Genomic DNA, 20464 nt, shown 5'->3' with positions numbered 1-20464 from the left:
AGCCCTTACCACTGACCTTCCTCCTGGTGGAGGCCATGGACCTCATGGGCAAAGCGAGGAAGGGCAGTGCTGCAGCTGTGCTCCCTCCTTACCTATCCCAGCTGCTCTACAGGGACTCGGAGCACACCAAAGGCAGAGACATGATGCTTATGGTAGGAGTCAGGGTGCTGTCCAGGATCTCATCCCTGCAGCTGCCTGTGAGGTCTCAGCACAGAGGTGCACTCACCTTTGTCATGGTATTCAGTATCTCCTGTAGACCCAGCTGCTGCTCTTACTATCCCAGCAGGAGCAGGTGGAAAGGGACAAGCTGTAAAAGCAAAACTGCTCCTGGAGCCTTTGAAAATGCAGACAAACACCAGAGATACGCTTAGATCTTTATTAGGTGGAGGAAGGGCTAAAAAGAAATGAAACTCCTAAAACATTCACCACACTGGTGCAGGACAAGAAGGACCAGGAGTTGCCTCCAGAGTCTTGTTTTAAAAAAAGTAGGGATGGACAGGTGAAGTTTCCATCTAGTAGCTGTGGCTTTCCTGGGCAGGGTGGCTCAGGGCAAAAAGAGGTACAAGACACAGCTTATACTTTTATTTAAGAAATCACTAGATAGATAGTTTTTTTGCCTCTAATGATGCAAAGGAGGTTCCAGAACCCAGTGAGCCATCTGAAGTCTCTTGCTAGAGAAACACCCCCCCCCCCCCCCCCCCAAACCAAACAAAGAAGAAAACCTTTTTTTTTTTTTTTAAATTATTCAAAAATTGAAAAATAAAAAGGTGAGGCTGCAGCTCAAGGCCACAGTGACTAAACTGCCCACAAGAGTTCATCTTCCACAGCAGGAGGGAGAGAGGAGACAAAAGAAAGGGGAAAGCCCACAAAGCATTTTTTTTCCCTTCCCCCCCCCCTTAAAGCAACAGCTATATTGGGGGCTGGGGGCAGAAATCAAACCAACAGGACACATCTTGATTCTTTGGGGGGGGGGGCAATGCCTCCTTATTTGCCTGAATTTAGAACTGCATTAAATAAATGGGCTGCAGCTCCAAAAAAATGGCACAGTTTGTCTTTGACAGAGTTAAAGCTTAAAAAACCAAGGAAGGATGCCCTGGTGCAGATGGGAAATAATTAGTTTTCCTACAAAGAAAATAAAACAGGCTCCAAGATGCAGAAAACCACATTTAGGCTCTATTACATTTACAAATACATACATAAATATATTACATACAACAGCAACTCAAAGAGGAAGCGGGCGAGTCACACAGAGGATGGCTGGCTGGCTGCAGTTCTCCCGGCACAGATGTTTGGCTGAGCAGTTACTTCTCCTAATAATTTCAGGAATGGGCTTCGGCTTTTTTTCTCTTTTCTTTTGTTTTTTTCTCCTCCTCTCCTTTCATTCTCTCCCCCCTCCCCGGTTTCAGATTTAGTTTGTCCAGTATGGAGAAGTGCCATAGGTGGTTTTGGTAGCCTGAGACTTTTGCTGCATGGTGCTGGGTTGGTTGCGTTGGCCGGATCCACCCTAGAAATTGGAAAGGAAGGAGACATGGGCATCAGCTGCCCTAGCACCTGTGCTCCCAGGAAGACAAGCCTGTCCATGCATCAGCAGAAGAGCTGCCACCCCCAGGGACAGCCCTGACACCTGCCAATGCAGCAATGCTCCCCCCTGAATGGATCCGTTTCTGCTCTGCAACATCTCTGCATCTCGCAATCCAGGACAAACAGCCACAGAGACACCAAGCAGAAGCATGGGGATGCACCATCCCACTGCCCCCCACCCAAGACAGGTTCAAGCACAAGGAAGGAGAGGAGCAGGACTGGGGACAGCAAAGGAGCTCTCTCAAGGTGAATGGAGGCAGTGCACCAGCCAAGGATGTCACACAGAGAGAGAAGTAATTTCCTATTTCTGGACTCTAAGGCAGAACACTGTTTTTTCAGGGAACATTTATAGCGAGGAAAGGAAACGCATGGGCTGGTGAAACCAAATCAGAAATCGGAGCTGACATGCAACCTGCAAGGGGAATGCTTGATTTTTTCACCCAGAGTTACAGTACAAGTGCTCACATCCTGCTCTCCTGCTGCAGTCAGGGGACAGCAGCATCTGCCTTGGCTTCATACCTCACAGCCCATCTCTCCACACCCCACATCAGGATGGCCTCTTCACAGAATCATAGGCTGGCAGGGACCTCTTGAGGTATCTTGTCCAATCCCTCTGCTCAAGTAGGGTCACCTAGAGCTGGTTGCCCAGGACCATGTCCAGACAGCTCCAAGGATGGAGACTCTACAACTTCCCTGGGCAACCTCTGCCAGTGCTTGGTCACCATCCCAGTAAAAAAGTGTTTCCTGATGTTCAGACGGAATCTCCTGTTTCAGTTTGTGCCCATTGCCTCTGGTCCTGTCACTGGGCACCACTGAAAAGAGCCTGGCTCCATCCCCTTTATGCTCTCCCTTCAGGTATTTATATACATTGATAAGATCCCCCTGAGCCTTCTCTTCTCCAGGCTGAATAGTCCCAGCTCTCTCAGCCTTTCCTCATAGGAGAGATGTCCTGGTCCCTTCATCATCCTTGTGGCCCTTCGTTGGACTCTCCAATACATCCATGTCTCTCTTGTACTGGGGAGCCCAGAATTGGACACAGGACTCCAGGTGTGGCCTTACCAGTGCTGAGCAGAGGGGAAGGATCTCCCTTGACCTGCTGGTGGTACTTTGCATAATGCAGCCCAGGATCCTGTTGGCTGCCTTTGTGGCAAGGGCACATTGTTGGCTCGTGGTCAACTTAGTGTCTACCAGGACCCCCAGGGCCTTTTCTGAAAAGCTGCTTTGGCCCCCAGCATATACTAGTGCATGAGGTTGTTCCTCCCCAGGGGCAGGACTTTGCACTTCCCCTTGCTGAACTTCATGAGGTTCCCTCCCCAGCTGGTCAACAGCATCAAGTCTGTCAGTCTGCAATCACTGTCAAGGCCCTTTCCCAATGAGCAAAGCAAAAGCCCCCAAGACCCTGCTGGGATGCGGGTGGGAGCAATCTGCCCTCAGGCACTCTGTAGATGTGAAAGGGGCCGACTTACTTACCTGCCCATCTTGCTGAAGATGGTGATGCAGCATCTGGGAATGAGGCTGCTGATGGGCAGGCAAGATATGGAGAAATGGGGCCGGAGCATAACCCGGGGCAGCACCAGGGTTCAGGGGCCCAGTCGATCCGAGAGCAGAGGGCAGGCTGAAAGGAGGCGGTGTGCCAGCATGGAATCCCTGCTTGTCAAACGTCTGCACAGGAGGTGAAGGGGACAGCGTCAGACTGTTGTGAGCAGCCCCACAGTGACCAGACAAGAACAAGAGTGGCCCAGACACACATCACCTGAACCTTTCACCAACCCCATAAGCAAGCCAAATCACATCAAATACCTGCAAGCACTTCAGCAGATGAGTTTCAGCTCCTGTTCTCACCCATACTTCTGCACTAATGCCTCCAACATTTTATTTTATTTTTATTTCTACAGCTACTGTGCTCCTTTTTTCCCTGACCTCTTTTTTACTCAGTGAGACATGGGATGGCAACAGCTGCCTGAAATCAGTCCTTCACACATTGCGGGGGCTCAGCCTGGAATTACTCAACCTACCCAGGGAGGCCCAACAAAAACACAAGAAGAACTTGCAATAAGATTTTCCTCCCCCTGGCCAAAGCTCAACCCGGCCTCTCGACTCACCTGCTTTGGGGGCTATTTTGACTAAAAACATTAGCGCCATCACACTTCATTTGCACTCAGGACACAGCATACGTGAGGCAGCATGTGGCAGTGTAGAGCACTGCACCTATGCCAGCAGCTGCTGTCAGGAGCTGACATGGCAGAAGCAGTGGGACAGAGAGCAAGACTCCTCTCCAACAGCAAACAGAGCCAACGTAAGAAATGCCACAGCATGCTGACCCTGAGACCAGCTGGCCTGGGAATGGCCCTAGCCACCAGTGCTCTGCAGGGAGAGCCATCAGCCTGGCCTCAGGCCATGGGGGAGGAGGGTCCAGCATTGCTCACCTGAGTCTTGTTATAGACTGAGCCACTGATATCAGGCACACCTGTGTTACTTGAGGTCACAGAAACACCTGGAAAACAAACAAAAAGAAAAAGCCACCAAAAATGAGAAAGTCAACCACCACCCAGCATGAGCCCTGTGCTTTGCTCCCAGCACGTCCGGTGACCTCAGTGGATGCACCTTTGTCCACAGCTGCTGCACCACATGCCCTGCTGCTGCTGCTGCCAGCCAGCCTGGCAGGGTTCTCCATGCTGTCAGACCCACAGCATCCCACATGGGAACAGAAGGGCTCGGTTCCTCACTCTGGCTGCAAAGCAGGAAACCAGCCTACTGGCATAAATCACCCACATCCACAACCCAGGGGTTACCACTTGGATTCAAATGCACTTCACCAGGCAGCAGCTAGCTGCACCGAACGCTCATTTAAGCTCACGAAAAGCCAGCTTTCCCCTAGGATTAGGGATGCATTTGGCTCTACTGCAGCATTCAAGAACTTTCTAGTAGTGCACTGAGTGATGAGACTCAGCATCTGCTACACATTTGAGCCCTTGTCCTTTTACATCCTGCAGAAGGGTGAGGTCTGCAATGCTCCTCTGCCCTGAGAGAATTAATATGACTGATTCAGGCTGGCTTCCACCAGGATCAGCTGGTGCCACAACAGGCTCAGAAACACTCACCAGTGAGGTGACTCTCAAACCAGCCACTTATTCAGAGTCTTATAAAATAAGACTGGCTATAATCATTTCATTTGGATCAGAATAAAACCAGCGGTTCCTCTGGCCAGTGAATCAGAGGACTAGACTCAGAGGGTGTGCACTGCTCTAAGGTTGTACCCTTCCTAGGACATTGCTCTTTTTTGTATTGCTCCTCCACAGAGGAGAGCTTGATCAGCTCTTGGCTGAAGACAGTCCAGTTGGTGTTTCAAATGCACAGCAAATGCCTGGTATTTGCTTAAGCCCAAGGATGAACTAGTTAGTGCTAAGCAAATCAGTATACATTTCTCAGGTCTAACCAGCATGTGCAGAATAAAGCTTTCATATAAGCTGTATAAATTCTTCAGCCTTTACAGTCACAAAGGAAACATTTCCAGGCATGAAACAATGTGATGAGTTACAAGGTGTACGGACAGCAGCTGAAACAACAGCCCAGAGATGTGTGAACTGCCCTGCTCGCCCCAACACACGGCTATCTCAGGTGCCTACCAAGAAACTAAAAAATCTAGTCTTCATTTGGCAGAGGACCATTTCAGCAGCAGCATCCAACTGCTTAGGCTTCAAAAACAGCACTGCTGCAGGACCACTATATTCTTCAGCAAAGAAAACTTTGGCAGAGGAAACAGCTCACCATTTCTCCCATGTATAATTGTGGACAAAGCTGCGCATCAGCCACACAAATCCTTATGCAAAGTTCAGCCAAGAGGCTTAGAAGGAACACTTGGGCCATTAAAAAAGCATTTTGTATATGGGAGATGGAGAAACAGCTTGGATCGTGACCCTGTTTAGAGCTGGCTGCTGGGTTGACTGTGTTTGCCCTACCAAATCCCACTCGAGCAACCTCAAGTCTCATGTGTTACCTTTCCCAGGTCCAGTGCCAGCAGATTTTTGTGCTTGAGATGACCCACTGTAGCCTCCTTTGCTGTAATCTCCAGCTGCCGTTCCCTGCGTTAAGTCATCATAGCCTGCTGGTGTGTACAAGACAAGGTGTTACAGTGTGCAAGCAGCTCTGCAGACGCTCACGTGAAAAGCACAGTGGTAAGCATACCTGCTCCATAGCTGTGCTGCCCATAGCCACTCGCTTGCTGGAAAGGAGTTGACGCGGTGTTCAGGTTGACTCCATGCTGTTTAGCAGATGCTGGAGGTACCTGGACAAAGGAAGGGAACAAAAGGCGCTGTTAACTGGGGAATGGCACGCAAAACACAAGCTCCCTCTGCCATCTAGTGGGGAAGGCACCTCCACCTCACATGGGAAATTTAATGTGGAGTTGGGAGCACTGGGATGGCATGGGACATGGCACTCACACTTCCAGCATTAACTTGCTGTAGTGGATTTATGCAAGCCCCAAGTTTTCTGCTAGAGCCACCCCTCTGATTGCAGTGCAACCCTGTCTCAGAACAGGCTGCGTATTTCTTTCATACACTGACTGTAAACAGCAAATTCTCACTCACAAACCCAAGAAGGAACAACCACAGTGCTCTCCCTCCAGAATCAAATGAAACACCAACCCCTGCCTGAGGCTGTTTCATAAAACACAGTCCTACAGGGCCCTAAAATAGACTCATCTACCCTTCTGCCTGGAGCATCACCTCTTCCCAAATAACATTCTCCCTCCTGAGACTACCAGCCCTGCTCTCTGACTTAATGGGGTCTCTTCCATCCTTGAAAGGATTTCCTAGGCACTCTTAGCTTGCTGACTCAGCTTTGGGTCTCCCTTTGACTCTCCAGAGGCTGCTACAGGCTTTCAGGAATACTGAGTCCACGAGCTGTAGCTGTCTGCTATTTACAGTAACCTGCATAGGAGTCCATGAGTTCTGGCCTTTTAAATTTCCTGTTTTCTTGGGGAAGAGACTGCAGCTATTTTCTCATGCTTGCACGTTTTTTGGAGATCCCTTGCAGACTGGGGAACATGACTCTACTCCGCTGTCATGAGACCCCACCTGGAGTACCATAACCAGTTCTGGGGCCCCCAGCACAAGAAAGACATGGACCTGTGTTGTGGTTTAAGCCGCTTGCTCACTCCTCCCAGTGGGATGGGGAGGAGAATCAGGAAAAAAAAAAGTAAAACTCGTGGGTTGAGATAAGAATGATTTAATAACTAAAGTAAAATAAAATGTAATACTAACAATAACAAAATATAATAATAATTCTAATGAAAAGGAATATAATAAAAAAACAAAACCCCGAGTGATGTGCAATGCAATTGCTCACCACCCATTGACCGATGCCCGAGCAGCGATCCGTGCCTCCCGGCCAACTCCCCCCAGTTTATATACCGAGTATGATGTTCTATGGTATGGAATATCCCTTTGGCTAGTTTGGGTCAGCTGTCCTGACTATGCTCCCTCCCAGCTGCTTGTACATCTCGCTTGCAGAGCATGGGAAACTGAAAAATCCTTGACTTAGGATAAGCGTTACTTAGCAACAACTAAAACATCAGTGTGTTATCAACATTATTCTCACATTAAATCCAAAGCACACTGTACCAGCTACTAAGAAGAAAATTAACTCTATCCCAGCCAAAATCAGGACAACCTGTTAGAGCCGGTCCAGAGGAGGGCCATGAAAATGATCAGAGGGCTGGAACACCTCTCCTATGAAGAAAGGCTGAGAGAGTTGGGGCTGTTTGACCTGGAGAAGAGAAGGCTCCAGGGAGGCCTTATTGCAGCCTTTCAGTACTTAAAGGGGGCTTATAAGAAAGACAAAGAGAGACTTTTTACCAGGGCCTGTAGTGACAGGACAAGGGACGAGTTTTAAACTGAAAGAGGGTAGATTTAGATTGGACACAAGGAAGAAATTTTTTTACAATGAGGGTGGTAAGACACTGGAACAGGTTGTCCAGAGAAGCTGTGGGTGCCCCATCATTGCAACTGTCCAAGGCCAGGTTGGATGGGTCTTTGAGCAGCCTGATCTAGTGAAAGATGTCCCTGCCCATGACAGGGGGGTTGGACTAGATGATCTTTAAAGGTCCCCTCCAACCCAAACCATCCTGTGATTCAAATATGTAGAAGGTTTGGGCTGAAGAGAGCAAAACTAGTGAGGCATGAAGGGAGGGTTACAGTTTAGGCTGTCACACTTACAAACATGGTTGGCCCATACTGGAACGCACTGGGTACGCCAGGCACACCAGCGTAATAAGGTAACCCAGTGTAGCTGTACCCCGGGGGCAGGGTTGGGTTGAGGAAGGGCTGCTGAGTTGTATGGTGAGTCTGCGTCTGGTTCTGCTGCGGCTGGGCAAGTGTGGTAGCAGGAGCAGGGGAGGCAGAATCCCCACGTCCAAATTTTGTTACGTCACCTGCAAAAGAAAGAACTGATCAGAAAAGCTATCAAAGCCACTCCAAAAGCAGAGGATTCAAAGGATTCAAATCCTCTGAATACAAGTAGACAACTACAGAAGAGAGCACATCCTACACTTGAAAGGCTGCAGTTGTTCATGGGAAGAACTCTCCCGGTCTCTTCCTGATGACCACAGGGACATTGCCTGTTTATGGCACAGAACTCTGTGCCATGGCTAATCCATTGATAAAATGGAGATACCAATACTTACCTATCTCACATGGTCTGAGCAGATTCATTACTATCAGATCATTGCAATAAAACATGCTAAAAGCAGAAGTATGGTAAATAGCCAAAGAGCAAATGGTTGTTGGGTTAAAGTGTGACTCTCCTGGAGGTTAAACTGATTAGCTAAGCTTCGTGGGCTGAAAGCAAGTTAGGATTTACAGGCAGTGATGGGCATATTTTTGTCAATGTCTGTTTATTTGTCAAGCAAGATGTCCGGTTCCTCACACCACCAAAGTTCTGGAGACAGTAGCTGAAGGCCAGGAAAGCAAGGCTTGCATTGCGGGCCACCTTATTGAAGAAGTAGGAAGGGAAATTTGGTTATTAACCCAGAAGCAGCCTCCCAAGAGAACTGATTATGCAGCAGAAAAACCCCGAACACTTGCATTTTCTGGCAGCCTACAGAGCAGCATGTTCACATGTTTTTAGGGAGGTGACATATGTCAATCACATCTGTCTCATTCCCAACTAGTATTCCTTTATGTTGGTTACCAAAAAGTATGACAACACTTAATACCAGCATTACAGGAATTATAACACCTATGGCTACAGTTTTAAGGTGTAATCAGATGGCAGTGAAAGAAAACCACTGGCTGAAAATCCTGGATGGCATTAATGTCATCTTTGCACACTGATAACTGAAGAGCAAGTGCAGGAATGAGGAAGGGCTTCTTAGACCACATGCTTTTGGGAATGAAGTCCATTAGATTTGGGGAGGGTGAGGGAGAGTCTGCTAGATGCAGCTCCTGCTGGGAACATACAAGTGCTAAAATAGCAGTAACAAAGTATGAGGAGCTGCTGAGGGGGGTCTATTCCAGTGCCAAAAAAGGAAAGCAAGCCAGTTGAATTTCAAGAAGAATGATTAAGCTATGGAATATTTTTCAAGCACCTGTATGTGCTTGGGAAGGGCACTAGATGACACTGCCATTTACATTCATAACAATTTTGCACTTATTCTCAAAGGCTATCCAACATACTCCCAGAAGAAGTCACATATGAATTACTGATCAAAACCATGAAGGAAAAAAAAACCCAAAAAACCAATGTCAGGGTTGAAAGGGAGATGCTCGCTTTTGTTTGACTAGTTTGGACTGATGGGTTTAACTGCTTACAGAAGGGAAAAACGAGTGCTCTTTCAGCAATGGCAGGATGACCTGCATTTAGAAACCAGCACATCTCACTTATCATCCTCATCTTTAAATAGCACTCACCTGAGTACGGGTTGTTAGCAAGGCTCCCATCTCTGCCTGTCAAGGTTGCAGGAGCAGGGAATGTAATTCCGTAGTAATCCTTAGAAAGAGACAACATCGTTTATTAATAGTTGAAACCATAACAGAGCTGGACAGATCTTATGAACCCTGTATTATACGCATAAGAAAATTTAAAAAGCAAGAACTAAAGGATGCTTGGGCAGAAGCTGACCTTATCACTTACAGCAGAGCTGGAGATTTACCTGGATCCTCAACTTCAAAACAACCCTATTTTATAGACATTTTTAACATCATATACAAATACTTAATCTCTTAATGGTAAGTTAAAGGCAACAACTAAACACTTCCCCCCCCAACTCTCAGCTCTGAGCTGTCATATTCCAGCAAGACTGTGCCTGGAAGAGCAACAGACCATCAGGGGCCAAAGACCTGGGGTCAGGCCAGGACTGTAATCACAACATGGATGTAGTCTAAAGGTTTTACCCTTGTACCATGCCCTGTTTTCTAAAAGTAAAAACATCAGCTAGGAAAACAGCACAAACATTAAAAAAAACTGGAGAAAGAGTTACCACCTGATGACTGGAATATTTATTTAAACTATGTTACAGGAGACCTCAGATCAGTAGTCTCCAAAGTGGGGTGCACAAGACAATCCATTGGGGTGCATGAAGAAAATGTTTTTGGTACCATTAATAAATAAAATTAAATAAAATTTAAAAGTGTTTGCTTAACCTTTCTCTCATCCTTTTTTAATTTTTATTTTTGTGTATGTTTTATAACATACATATTAGTACAGTAGTATATGTATATAATTTATAAAATAAAAACATATTGGGAGTGCTCACAAATTTTTTACTGATGGGGTGTGCAATCAAAAAAGGTGGGAGACCACTGTCTTAGATCATTCTTCTAGGTCCTCTACAGGAAGGTAAGACAGTCCTCATCCTAGAAAGCTCGCACTTCAAGATGACAGGACATACCAGCAAAACCAAAGCAGCATTTTGTCTTCAGTTTGGGAGAAAAAGAGAAAAGTTTGCCCTTCCCTCTCTGGGTGAACTCCACATGTGGGGCTGGTACTCTGCTAAGTGGTTTTCCTCCTAATTCTCATGGTTTACTCCTCACCACCTCCAATCCATCAAGAGTTAATGCTTTAACCACTAACGTATCCATTTCCAGTCTTCAACACTGGAAAAGCATCCTCCTTCCTCATACTTGCCTCCGCAAATCCCCCAGCACCTCAAATGCTTTCTCAGAGTTGACAGCACCTTCCACCTTGCTGCATTTCTGTGCATCACCCCCCTGTCTCCTACACCCAATCCTCCATCACTGAACATGAAATAATCTGGCAAAGATTTATTATTGCAGGTGCTTTCTGTAACTTGAAACAGTGCCATATTTCATCATCCTTTCCTTCCCAGGTAATTCCACCTCATCAACTCTGGCATGAATCACTTAACAAAACACAACCAAATTACTATTAAAAGTCTTTGCAGGTTACTCAAAAGCAGCGCTCCCATCTCCTTCTGAGGAAAATGACACAAAAAGCAGATTTGGAGATAAGATCTGAACAGGATTCGGTGGATATGAACTGGAACTGACACACTAGCATTTTCCCCCATATAAACCAGACAAAATATAAACCAAATCCACATGAGAACAGGGTCTAAGGATTGCAATTATTCCCACTGCCCCTCAGGTGGGAGAAAACCACATCAGCACTGCATATCCCTATCCCACACACCTGTGCATACACACATTCAAAACAAAAATCATTAGAAAATACAAGTGCAAGCCAGTTATCTTTGCACTTCATGCCCTCCCATAGGAAAACATTGGAAGAGATACTCTGCTCTTCAAACACCATGGGTATTTCCTGACCTACAGAAGGCACACAGTAGAAGGTGCCTAAAGTCAAAACTGAAATATCAGGAATAGACTCAAAAGGTGAGACAGAAAAGGACTGAAAAATGGTAAGTGATCTGACGTAATAGATTTAAGCTCCACCAAGCAGCTCGCTAGGTACCACACACACCAGCTAAGACATTTGTAAGATCTCTACTACACAGGCAGCCTGCAACAGACTAACAGAAAAGATAGCATATCCCAATGTAATAATACACACAAAAATTAAAAAAAAACAAACACACCCCCCCACCCCCCAAAAAAAAACCCAACACAGTGAGAACTTACAGCATCAACATACACATTAAGAAATTGAGTTAAATTAAAAAAGACACACACCCCCCCCACCCCCCCACCCCCAAAAAAAAAACCCCCACAACCCTCAGGGAAAACCCCTGTTCTCGCTGTATCAGCAGCCACCAGTACCTCTCGCTGCTGGACGCTTCCCAGGAAGCAGTGATGACTTGCACTTGGGATTCTGCCCACTTTCACTTTCTAGATGTAAATGGACCAGCATGTCAAAGACAAATATTCCCACCAGCTCCTGCCTCCCATACACCTAATGTTGCCTAATTTCTACAACAAATTCAAAACACAATAAAAAAAAACAACCCAAAATCTAGAAATCACAATCATTGCATGAATAGTTGATGAAAAATCCTTTGCAACATTTATGCATTTATTTATAAATATCAACACACTGAGGACAAATAACTCGGGGGGGGGGGGGGCAGGGGGGATGACAGATGACCCCAAAAACATTCTGCAAGATATTTGCAGAGAGAGGAAAAACTCTTCCATCAGCAAAGCTGCAGATGACACAGAGGAAAAAAAAAAAAAAAAGACTGACAAACTAAAAATATTTGTCAATAAAGGAAAACATGCATTAACATATATATGATATATCAGAGCATGAAATAAGAAAAATAGATGTTGGTAGGCAGAGAAACTTGAAAATAAAAACCAAGCAAGACCACTCAAAAAACAGATGAAAAGGAAACCCTGAAACATCCCCAACAGAGCTACCCCAAAAGCCTCTGCCGCCACTTTCATCCCCTGCTGAACCATAACAGCACAGGAGCCAGGTTCCCCCCGCACCCTGACAGCAGCCCTGGGAAAGAACCAGCTCCCCTTCCCTACAGCCACCTCCTGCTCACACTTTGACAAGCACAACAAAAGCCCTCAGGAGAAAGCAAATGGAAAGCAAAACTGAAAATGGAAACGGAAATTCTGTCTAGATGATGATGATGAAAGGAAAGCCGCGGCACCACATAAAGCTGGCCACCCAGCAGCACCCCGAGCACAGCATCCGCCCGCACCACCACAAAGCCTGACCAGGCTCCTGCCCAGCACCACCCACGCAGCACCCACAGCCCCACCATGGCTGTGACCGCAATCCCACAGCCCCGTCTGATGAGTAGAGGCAGCAGCAGCAGCAGCCCGGGCTGGGATTGCTCAGCACCGCTCACACCTCTTCCAGCCAGGAGCCCATGCCAACGGGAAAACAGGCATGACCACAGCGAGGCCAGCAGCACCGTGTCGAGGCCAGGGCCAGGCTGCGGCACAGCCCACACACCCGCACCACGACGACATCTTTGCTGGAAAGGAAGGAGGAGGAAATTGCTGTGCTGCACGCTCATGGACAGCCACAAGGCGATGGGGAGAGGGGTGGTATTTATTACCCACAGCCTTATCTAGCCCATCCGGACTGCAACCTCCCCTGATGGAGGGGAAAGTCCCCATGGACACTGCGGGACTCTCATACCAATGACTATTTATCACAGAACTCTATTTATCTGGCCATTAATTTATATATTTATATATTTTATTTATTTATTCACTTGTTGGAAATAAAGACTTTTTTCAAAAAAAAAAAAAAAGAAAAAAAAGAAAAGAGGTGGTCTCTGCAGGCAGGCAGGGATGAGCCTCCCCTCCTGCAGCCCATCCCACCGATGCCTCCTGCCCTGGTCGAAGGGTTTGGACAGCAGGCCACTCTCAGGGACCCACCATGGTCCTCCAAGCCCACAGGCATCTCCTGCTGATGCTGGACCCTTGGAGCACACACTTGCCCAGATGACATGATGCCTGCCCTGCATGATCCTCCTCTCCCACCACCCACCCTCTCCCTTCCCAACCCTCTCCCACTGCCAAGACATGAAAGTCACCTCCAAACCACCACCCCATCACAAACAACCATTCAGCAATGCCACAGCACTGCTTGGGGCCAAGCAGGGTGGCATGGACAAGGTGCACCTCAAAGAGGTAAGGAGGGGACCCACTGTATTGGCTTTGTGTAGCAAGGTTTTGGTAGCGGGGGGGGGGTTACAGGGGTGGCTTCTGTAAGAAGCTGCTGGAAGCTTCCCCTGTGTTCGAGAGAGAGCCAATACCAGCCGGCTCTAAGACGGACCCGCCGCCGGCCAAGGCCGAGCCAATCAGCGATAGTGGTAGCGCCTCTGTGATAACATTTTTAAGAAGGAAAAAAAAGTTGGGACAGACAGTAAATGGCAGCCAGAGGAGTGAGAACATGTAAGAGAAACAACCCTGCGGACACCAAGGTCAGTGAAGAAGGAGGGGGAGGAGGTGCTCCAGGCGCCGGAGCAGAGATTCCCCTGCAGCCCGTGGTGATGACCATGGTGAGGCAGGCTGTCCCCCTGCAGCCCATGGAGGTCCACGGTGGAGCAGATATCCACCTGAAGCCCGTGGAGGACCCCACGCCAGAGCAGGTGGGGTCCCGAAGGAGGCTGTGACCCCGTGGGAAGCCTGCGCTGGAGCAGGCTCCTGGCAGGACCTGCGGATCTGTGGAGAGAGGAGCCCACATTGGAGCAGGTTTTCTGGCAGGACTTGTGACCCCGTGGGGGACCCATGCTGGAGCAGTGTGCTCCTGAAGGACTGCACACCGTGGAAAGGACCCATGCTGGAGCAGTTTGTGAAGAACTGCAGCCCGTGGGAAGGACCCACCTTGGAGAAGTTCGTGGAGGACTGTCTCCCGTGGGAGGGACCCCATGCTGGAGCAGGGGAAGAGTGTGATGAGTCCTCCCCCTGAGGAGGATGAAGCGGCAGAAAATAACGTGTGATGAACTGACCGTAAACCCCATTCCCCGTCCCCCTGTGCTGCTGGGGGGGTTGGTAGAGAATCCGGGAGTGAAGTTGTGCCCGGGAAGAAGGGAGGGGTGGAGGGAAGGTGTTCTGAGATTTGGTTTTATTTCTCATTACCCTACTCTGGTTGATTTGTAATAAAGTGAGTTAATTTTCCCCAAGTTGAGTCTGTTTTGCCCGTGATGGTAATTGGTGAGTGATCTCTCTCCTGTCCTTATCTCGACCCACAAGCTCTTTGTTATATTTTCTCTCCCCTGTCCAGCTGAGGAGGGGGAGTGATAGAACGGCTTTGGCGGGCACCTGGCAACCAGCCAGGGTCAACCCCTCTCACCCACCAAGGCCTGCAGAGATTTGGAGAAGGAACAGCACCTCAGTGCTACCAACCCCACCCAAGAAACACCAAAAAGCCACAAAAAACACAGGAGATGCCCAGGACTGCTCATTGCTCTCCTACAACCACCACAACTGGCCCAGGATGCTCCTGCCTGTGCTCACACACCAGTGACCATGGGGACCTGCCTCACTACATAGAGTGCATCGGCCTAGGCCTTCTTCACCCCAACACATCCTTAGGAAACAAAAAGATACATCCCCCAAACACCACCACCCAACATGGTCCAAACCAACCAGCACAGACCAGCACAGCATTCCCCATGAAGGAAACTGCCCACTCACTACCAGCTGTTCCTTCGCCCTCGAACCACCACCCCAAAAATATCTGCCCCAGGTGCTTTGCCCTCCCCAGGTAAGCCCGAGCAAGACAACACAAAAGTTCAGCAGCTTTGGCCTCCTCCCACACAGGACAAAGAGGTGCTTCCCCATGCTCAGTCACACCACCTCCACCACCACATCACTGCAAGGATACTCCTCTGTGCAAACACAAATGGGGACTTCCCATGCAGCTGGAGAGCAAGAAAACAAGTGGGACCAAATATATTCAGGTACACAGCAGGACCTTCAAGATGCAACTTCCAGGTTGTACTACAGTCCTCCCGATATTCTTCTAACGAGAAATACCCTGTGATGCCAGGCAGAGGCAACCTCATTGGCTCTGTCTTCTCTGAGGTGACTGAAGAAAGCAAACCCTCCTCAGATGTCCTCAGTCCTCCTCAGGACTTCGTCCTCATCCACAACCACAGCCCCTGCGCCTGGGACCACGTCCACCTCAAAGCTCGCATCTGCTTCCAACGCCTCCACAACCTCACCTGCATCACGAGCAATTAGCCCAATGACCCAGACCAACCCACCCAGCCCCACCCATGCCACCACCACCACATCTGGACCATTGCCCCATTCCCCACCTCTGTCCTCCCACCTCCCCTGACCAATGGCAAGAGCCACTGTGTCCTGGTTTCAGCTGGGATAGAGTTAACTGTCTTCCTAGTAGCTGGTACGGTGCTATGTTTTGAGTTCAGTATGAGAAGAATGTTGATAACACTCATGTTTTCAGTTGTTGCTAAGTAGTGTTTAGACTAATGTCAAGGATTTTTCAGCTTCTCATGCCCAGCCAGCGAGAAAGCTGGAGGGGCACAAGAAGTTGGCACAGGACACAGCCAGCGCAGCTGACCCAAAGTGGCCAACGGGGTATTCCATACCATGTGACGTCCCATCTAGTATAAGAACTGGGGGGAGTGGGGGTGGGGGGAATCGCCGCTTGGGGATTAAATGGGCGTCGACTGGCAGGTGGTGAGCAATTGCACTGCGCATCATTTGTACATTCCAATCCTTTTATTATTACTGCTGTCTTTTTATTAATGCTATCATTATCATTATTAGTTTCTTCTTTTCTGTCCTATTAAGCCGTTCTTATCTCAACCCACGAGTTTTACTTCTTTTCCCGATTTTCTCCCCCATCCCGCGGGGTGGGGGGAAGTGAGTGAGCGGCTGCGTGGTGCTTAGGTGCTGGCTGGGGTGAAACCACGACAGTCCTTTTTGACGCCCAACGTGGGGCCCGAAGGGTTGAGATAACGACAAACCTGACCAGAGCTTGTTAAAACAAATTTATTAGAAGCATTCATTATGTTGGTCTAATAGTTGCTGGTCATTATGTTGATTTATGTGTTCTTAGAGTTGTTGCTCTGGTTTTTAAAGTTCTGTTATGTATCACCTCGCTTGCTGTCTGTAGTCCCTCTTCTGCTGCTTATCATCCGTGGGAGGTGGATTAAGGTTTTCGCTTTGATGTATTGTATAACGCAGGTTTATGGTATGATAAAGTCATCGGTTGTGGGATTAATCCGGTATTTGCACTCAGCACTGTCACCTTTATACTGCGGGAGCCATCTGTGGGAAACTATTAATAATTATACCATTTACCTTTCCTCCTTGGAAAACCAGTCTATGAGTGGGGTACCCTTCTTCCCCTCTCCTTTCTCCTTCAGTCCAGTTACAATGGTGTTTGAGAATTTTGAAAAATTTGAATACTCTTGGGACGTTGAGACCAGCACGGTCCTAGCCCTACTGCTAGGAATTAGCATGTTCCTGAATGTGGTTCAGCTCTTGTTTAAGGTTAAACAACTATTTAAGAAGATCACCCAGAGGTCTGCCATGAGGCTGGATAATTATGAGTGGCAGGGTGTGTGGGGTAGTACAGGCAAGTACCTAGAAAAGTGGGCACCTCCAATGTTTTGGAAATTCACCCCTGAACAAGTGCAGAATCCAGAAGAACTAGTAAAATATTTGGAAAAGGTATGCTGTCACCCCGGCAGCTCCAGAGAGATACAAATCACTGCAACGTGCTGGGGCCTGGCCCATGCCTATCGAGCCCTGTTCAACACAACTCAGCACCCTCAAGGGGAAGAGAAGGTCTCTGGACCTAACAACAAAACGATGAGCACTGCGGTCACCCAAACCCCGGCAATGGGTGCTGCGGCCCCTCCAGCCCTGGCGACGAGCATTGCGGCCACCCAGACCTTGGTGACAGGCACCGCGACCCCTCCAGCCCTGGCGACGAGCACTGTGGCTACCCAAACCTCAGCAACAGGCACTGCAGCCCCTCGAGCCACGGCAACGAGCACAGCAGCTACCCAAACCTTGGCAACGGGCACTGCGGTCCCTCCAGCCCCAGCGACGAGCACTGCTGCTACCCAAACCTTGGCGACAGACGCTGCGGTTATCCAAAACCCGGCGAACGATACTGCAACTGAACCAGCGGACCAACCTGCACCATTATCAGTTGCCCCTGTACAGAAAAAGAAATATACAAAAAAATCAGTTCGCTTAGCGAAGGATGAAGGTGAACCAGGGTCATCACGGGAACAGGAGGAAGAGGCAGAACCAGAGGTAATCACCCGGTCCCTATCCTTGAGTGAGCTGCGGGATATGCGAAAAGATTTTGGCCGCCGTACAGGTGAGCATATTATTACCTGGCTCCTCCGATGCTGGGACAATGGGGCTAATAGCTTGGAATTAGAAGGCAGGGAAGCCAAGCAGCTGGGATCGCTTGCCAGGGAAGGTGGCATTGACAAGGCAATTGGAAAAGGGACACAAGCCCTCAGCCTCTGGAGGCAACTCCTGTCAAGCACGAAGGAAAGGTAGCCCTTCAAGGAAGATGTTATATGTCAATCAAACAAGTGGACCACCATGGAAAGACGTATCCAATATCTGAGGGAATTAGCTGTGCTAGAGACGATTTATCATGACCCGGACAACCCACAATTACCCAAAGATCCAGACGAAGTCCAATGCACACGACCCATGTGGCGAAAATTTGTACGGAGCGCACCATCATCCTATGCCAACTCACTGGCAATAATGACCTGGAAAGACGAAGAGGCACCGACAGTGGATGAAGTGGCTCACCAACTCCGGCAATACAAAGAAAATCTCTCCTCCTCCCTACAAGCCTGCATTTTGGCTGTGGAGAAGCTGTCCGAGGATTTCCAGCAATTCAAAGAGGATATGTCCTATTGCCCACCTGTAAGGACCAATGTCTCAGCTATTAGGAGTGAGAGCTCCTCTGCCCAAGAGAGAGAATATAGAAGGTACACACCGCGAGGTGCCCTGTGGTTTTACCTACGTGATCATGGAGAGGACATGAGGAAATGGGATGGAAAACCTACCTCGGTCCTAAATGCACGGGTACGTGAGTTGCGAGGAAAAACCACCACAAAAGGGGATTCTACCAGGAAAAATGCCACTCCAGTTTCCAAACAGAGTAGAAGGGCTGATCTTATTTCTGATCCTCTTGAAGGGACTTCTGAGCCAATTTTACGAGAAGTGAATACTGGATACTCTGGCCAGAATTAGAGGGGCCCTGCCTCCAGCCAGGTGGAGGAAAGGGATAACCGGGTCTATTGGACTGTGTGGATTTGATGGCCTGGCACATTAGACCCACAGGAGTACAAGGCTCTAGTAGACACCAGTGCACAGTGCACTCTAATGCCATCAAGTTATAAAGGGGCAGAACCCATCTGTATTTCTGGTGTGACAGGGGGATCCCAAGAGTTAACTGTATTGGAGGCTGAAGTAAGCCTAACTGGGAATGAAGGGCAGAAACACCCCATTGTGACTGGCCCAGAGGCTCCGTGCATCCTTGGCATAGACTATCTCAGGAGAGGGTATTTTCAGGACCCAAAGGGGTATCGATGGGCTCTTGGTACAGCTGCCTTGGAGACGGAGGGCACTGAACCCCTGTCCACCCTGCCTTGTCTCTCTCCAGACCCTTCGATTGTGGGGTTGCTGAGGGTTGAAGAACAACAAGTGCCAATTGCTACCACGACGGTGCACCGGCGACAATATCGCACCAACCGAGACTCTCTGATTCCCATCCGCACATTGATTCGCCGACTGGAGAGCCAAGGAGTGATCAGCAAAACTCGCTCACCCTTTAATAGTCCCATATGGCCAGTGTGAAAGCCTAATGGGGAGTGGAGACTGACAGTTGACTATCGTGGCCTGAATGAAGTCGTGCCACCGCTGAGTGCTGCCGTTCCAGATATGCTAGAACTTCAATACGGACTAGAGTCAAAGGCAGCCAAGTGGTATGCCACAATTGACATTGCTAATGCGTTTTTCTCAACCCCTCTGGCAGCGGAGTGTCGTCCACAATTTGCCTTTACTTGGAGGGGTGTCCAGTACACTTGAAATCGATTGCCCCAGGGGTGGAAACACAGCCCCACCATTTGCCATGGACTAATCCAGACTGCACCGGAAAAAGGTGAAGCTCCGGAACACCTGCAACACATTGATGACATCATCGTATGGGGCAACACGGCAGAAGAAGTCTTTGAGAAAGGGAAGAAAATAATCCAAATCCTTCTGAAAGCCGGTTTTGCCATAAAAGAAAGTAAGGTCAAGGGACCTGCACAGGAGATCCAGTTTTTAGGAATAAAATGGCAAGATGGACGTCATCAGATCCCAATGGACGTGATCAACAAAATAGCAGCTATGTCCCCACCGACTAATAAAAAGGAAACACAGGCCTTCTTAGGTGTCATGGGTTTTTGGAGAATGCATATTCCAAATTACAGTCTGATTGTAAGCCCGCTCTATCAAGTGACGTGGAAGAAGAAAGATTTTAAATGGGGCCCTGAGCAACAGCAAGCCTTTGAACAAATGAAATGGGAGATTGTTCATGCAGTAGCCCTTGGGCCAGTCCGGGCAGGACAAGATGTTATAAATGTGCTCTATGCTGCAGCCGGGGAGAATGGCCCTACCTGGAGCCTCTGGCAGAAAGCACCCAGGGAGACCCGAGGCCGACCCCTGGGGTTTTGGAGTCGAGGATATCGAGGATCCGAGGCTCGCTATACTCCAACTGAAAAAGAGATACTGGCAGCATATGAAGGAGTTCGAGCTGCCTCAGAAGTGGTTGGTACTGAAACACAGCTCCTCTTAGCACCCCGACTGCCAGTGCTGGGCTGGATGTTCAAAGGGAGGGTCTCCTCTACACATCACGCGACTGATGCCACGTGGAGTAAGTGGATTGCACTGATCACACAAGGGGCTCGCATAGGAAACCCCAGTCCCCCAGGAATTTT

The 20464-nt window shown here is 48.6% G+C and overlaps 1 protein-coding gene across 1 annotated transcript in view; it reads right to left on the bottom strand.

The window, feature by feature from the left end:
- Positions 1 to 365: 365 nt before the first annotated feature.
- The window catches only part of LOC121232872 (ubiquitin-associated protein 2-like), a 37041-nt gene continuing 16942 nt past the window's right edge, over positions 366 to 20464 (bottom strand). The window contains 9 exon segments of the mRNA XM_041121362.1: positions 366 to 1481; positions 1483 to 1504; positions 3052 to 3146; positions 3148 to 3243; positions 4008 to 4075; positions 5579 to 5686; positions 5767 to 5866; positions 7800 to 8014; positions 9492 to 9570. Coding sequence (XP_040977296.1) covers positions 1320 to 1481; positions 1483 to 1504; positions 3052 to 3146; positions 3148 to 3243; positions 4008 to 4075; positions 5579 to 5686; positions 5767 to 5866; positions 7800 to 8014; positions 9492 to 9570 — 945 coding nt within the window. The 3' untranslated portion in view covers positions 366 to 1319.

The sequence above is a fragment of the Aquila chrysaetos genome (assembly GCF_900496995.4).
Source record: "Aquila chrysaetos chrysaetos chromosome W unlocalized genomic scaffold, bAquChr1.4 W_unloc_1, whole genome shotgun sequence".
Taxonomy (NCBI): Eukaryota; Metazoa; Chordata; class Aves; order Accipitriformes; family Accipitridae; genus Aquila; species Aquila chrysaetos.
The sequence above is the reverse complement of the archived record's forward strand: the minus strand, read 5'-3'. Positions and strand labels throughout refer to the sequence as shown.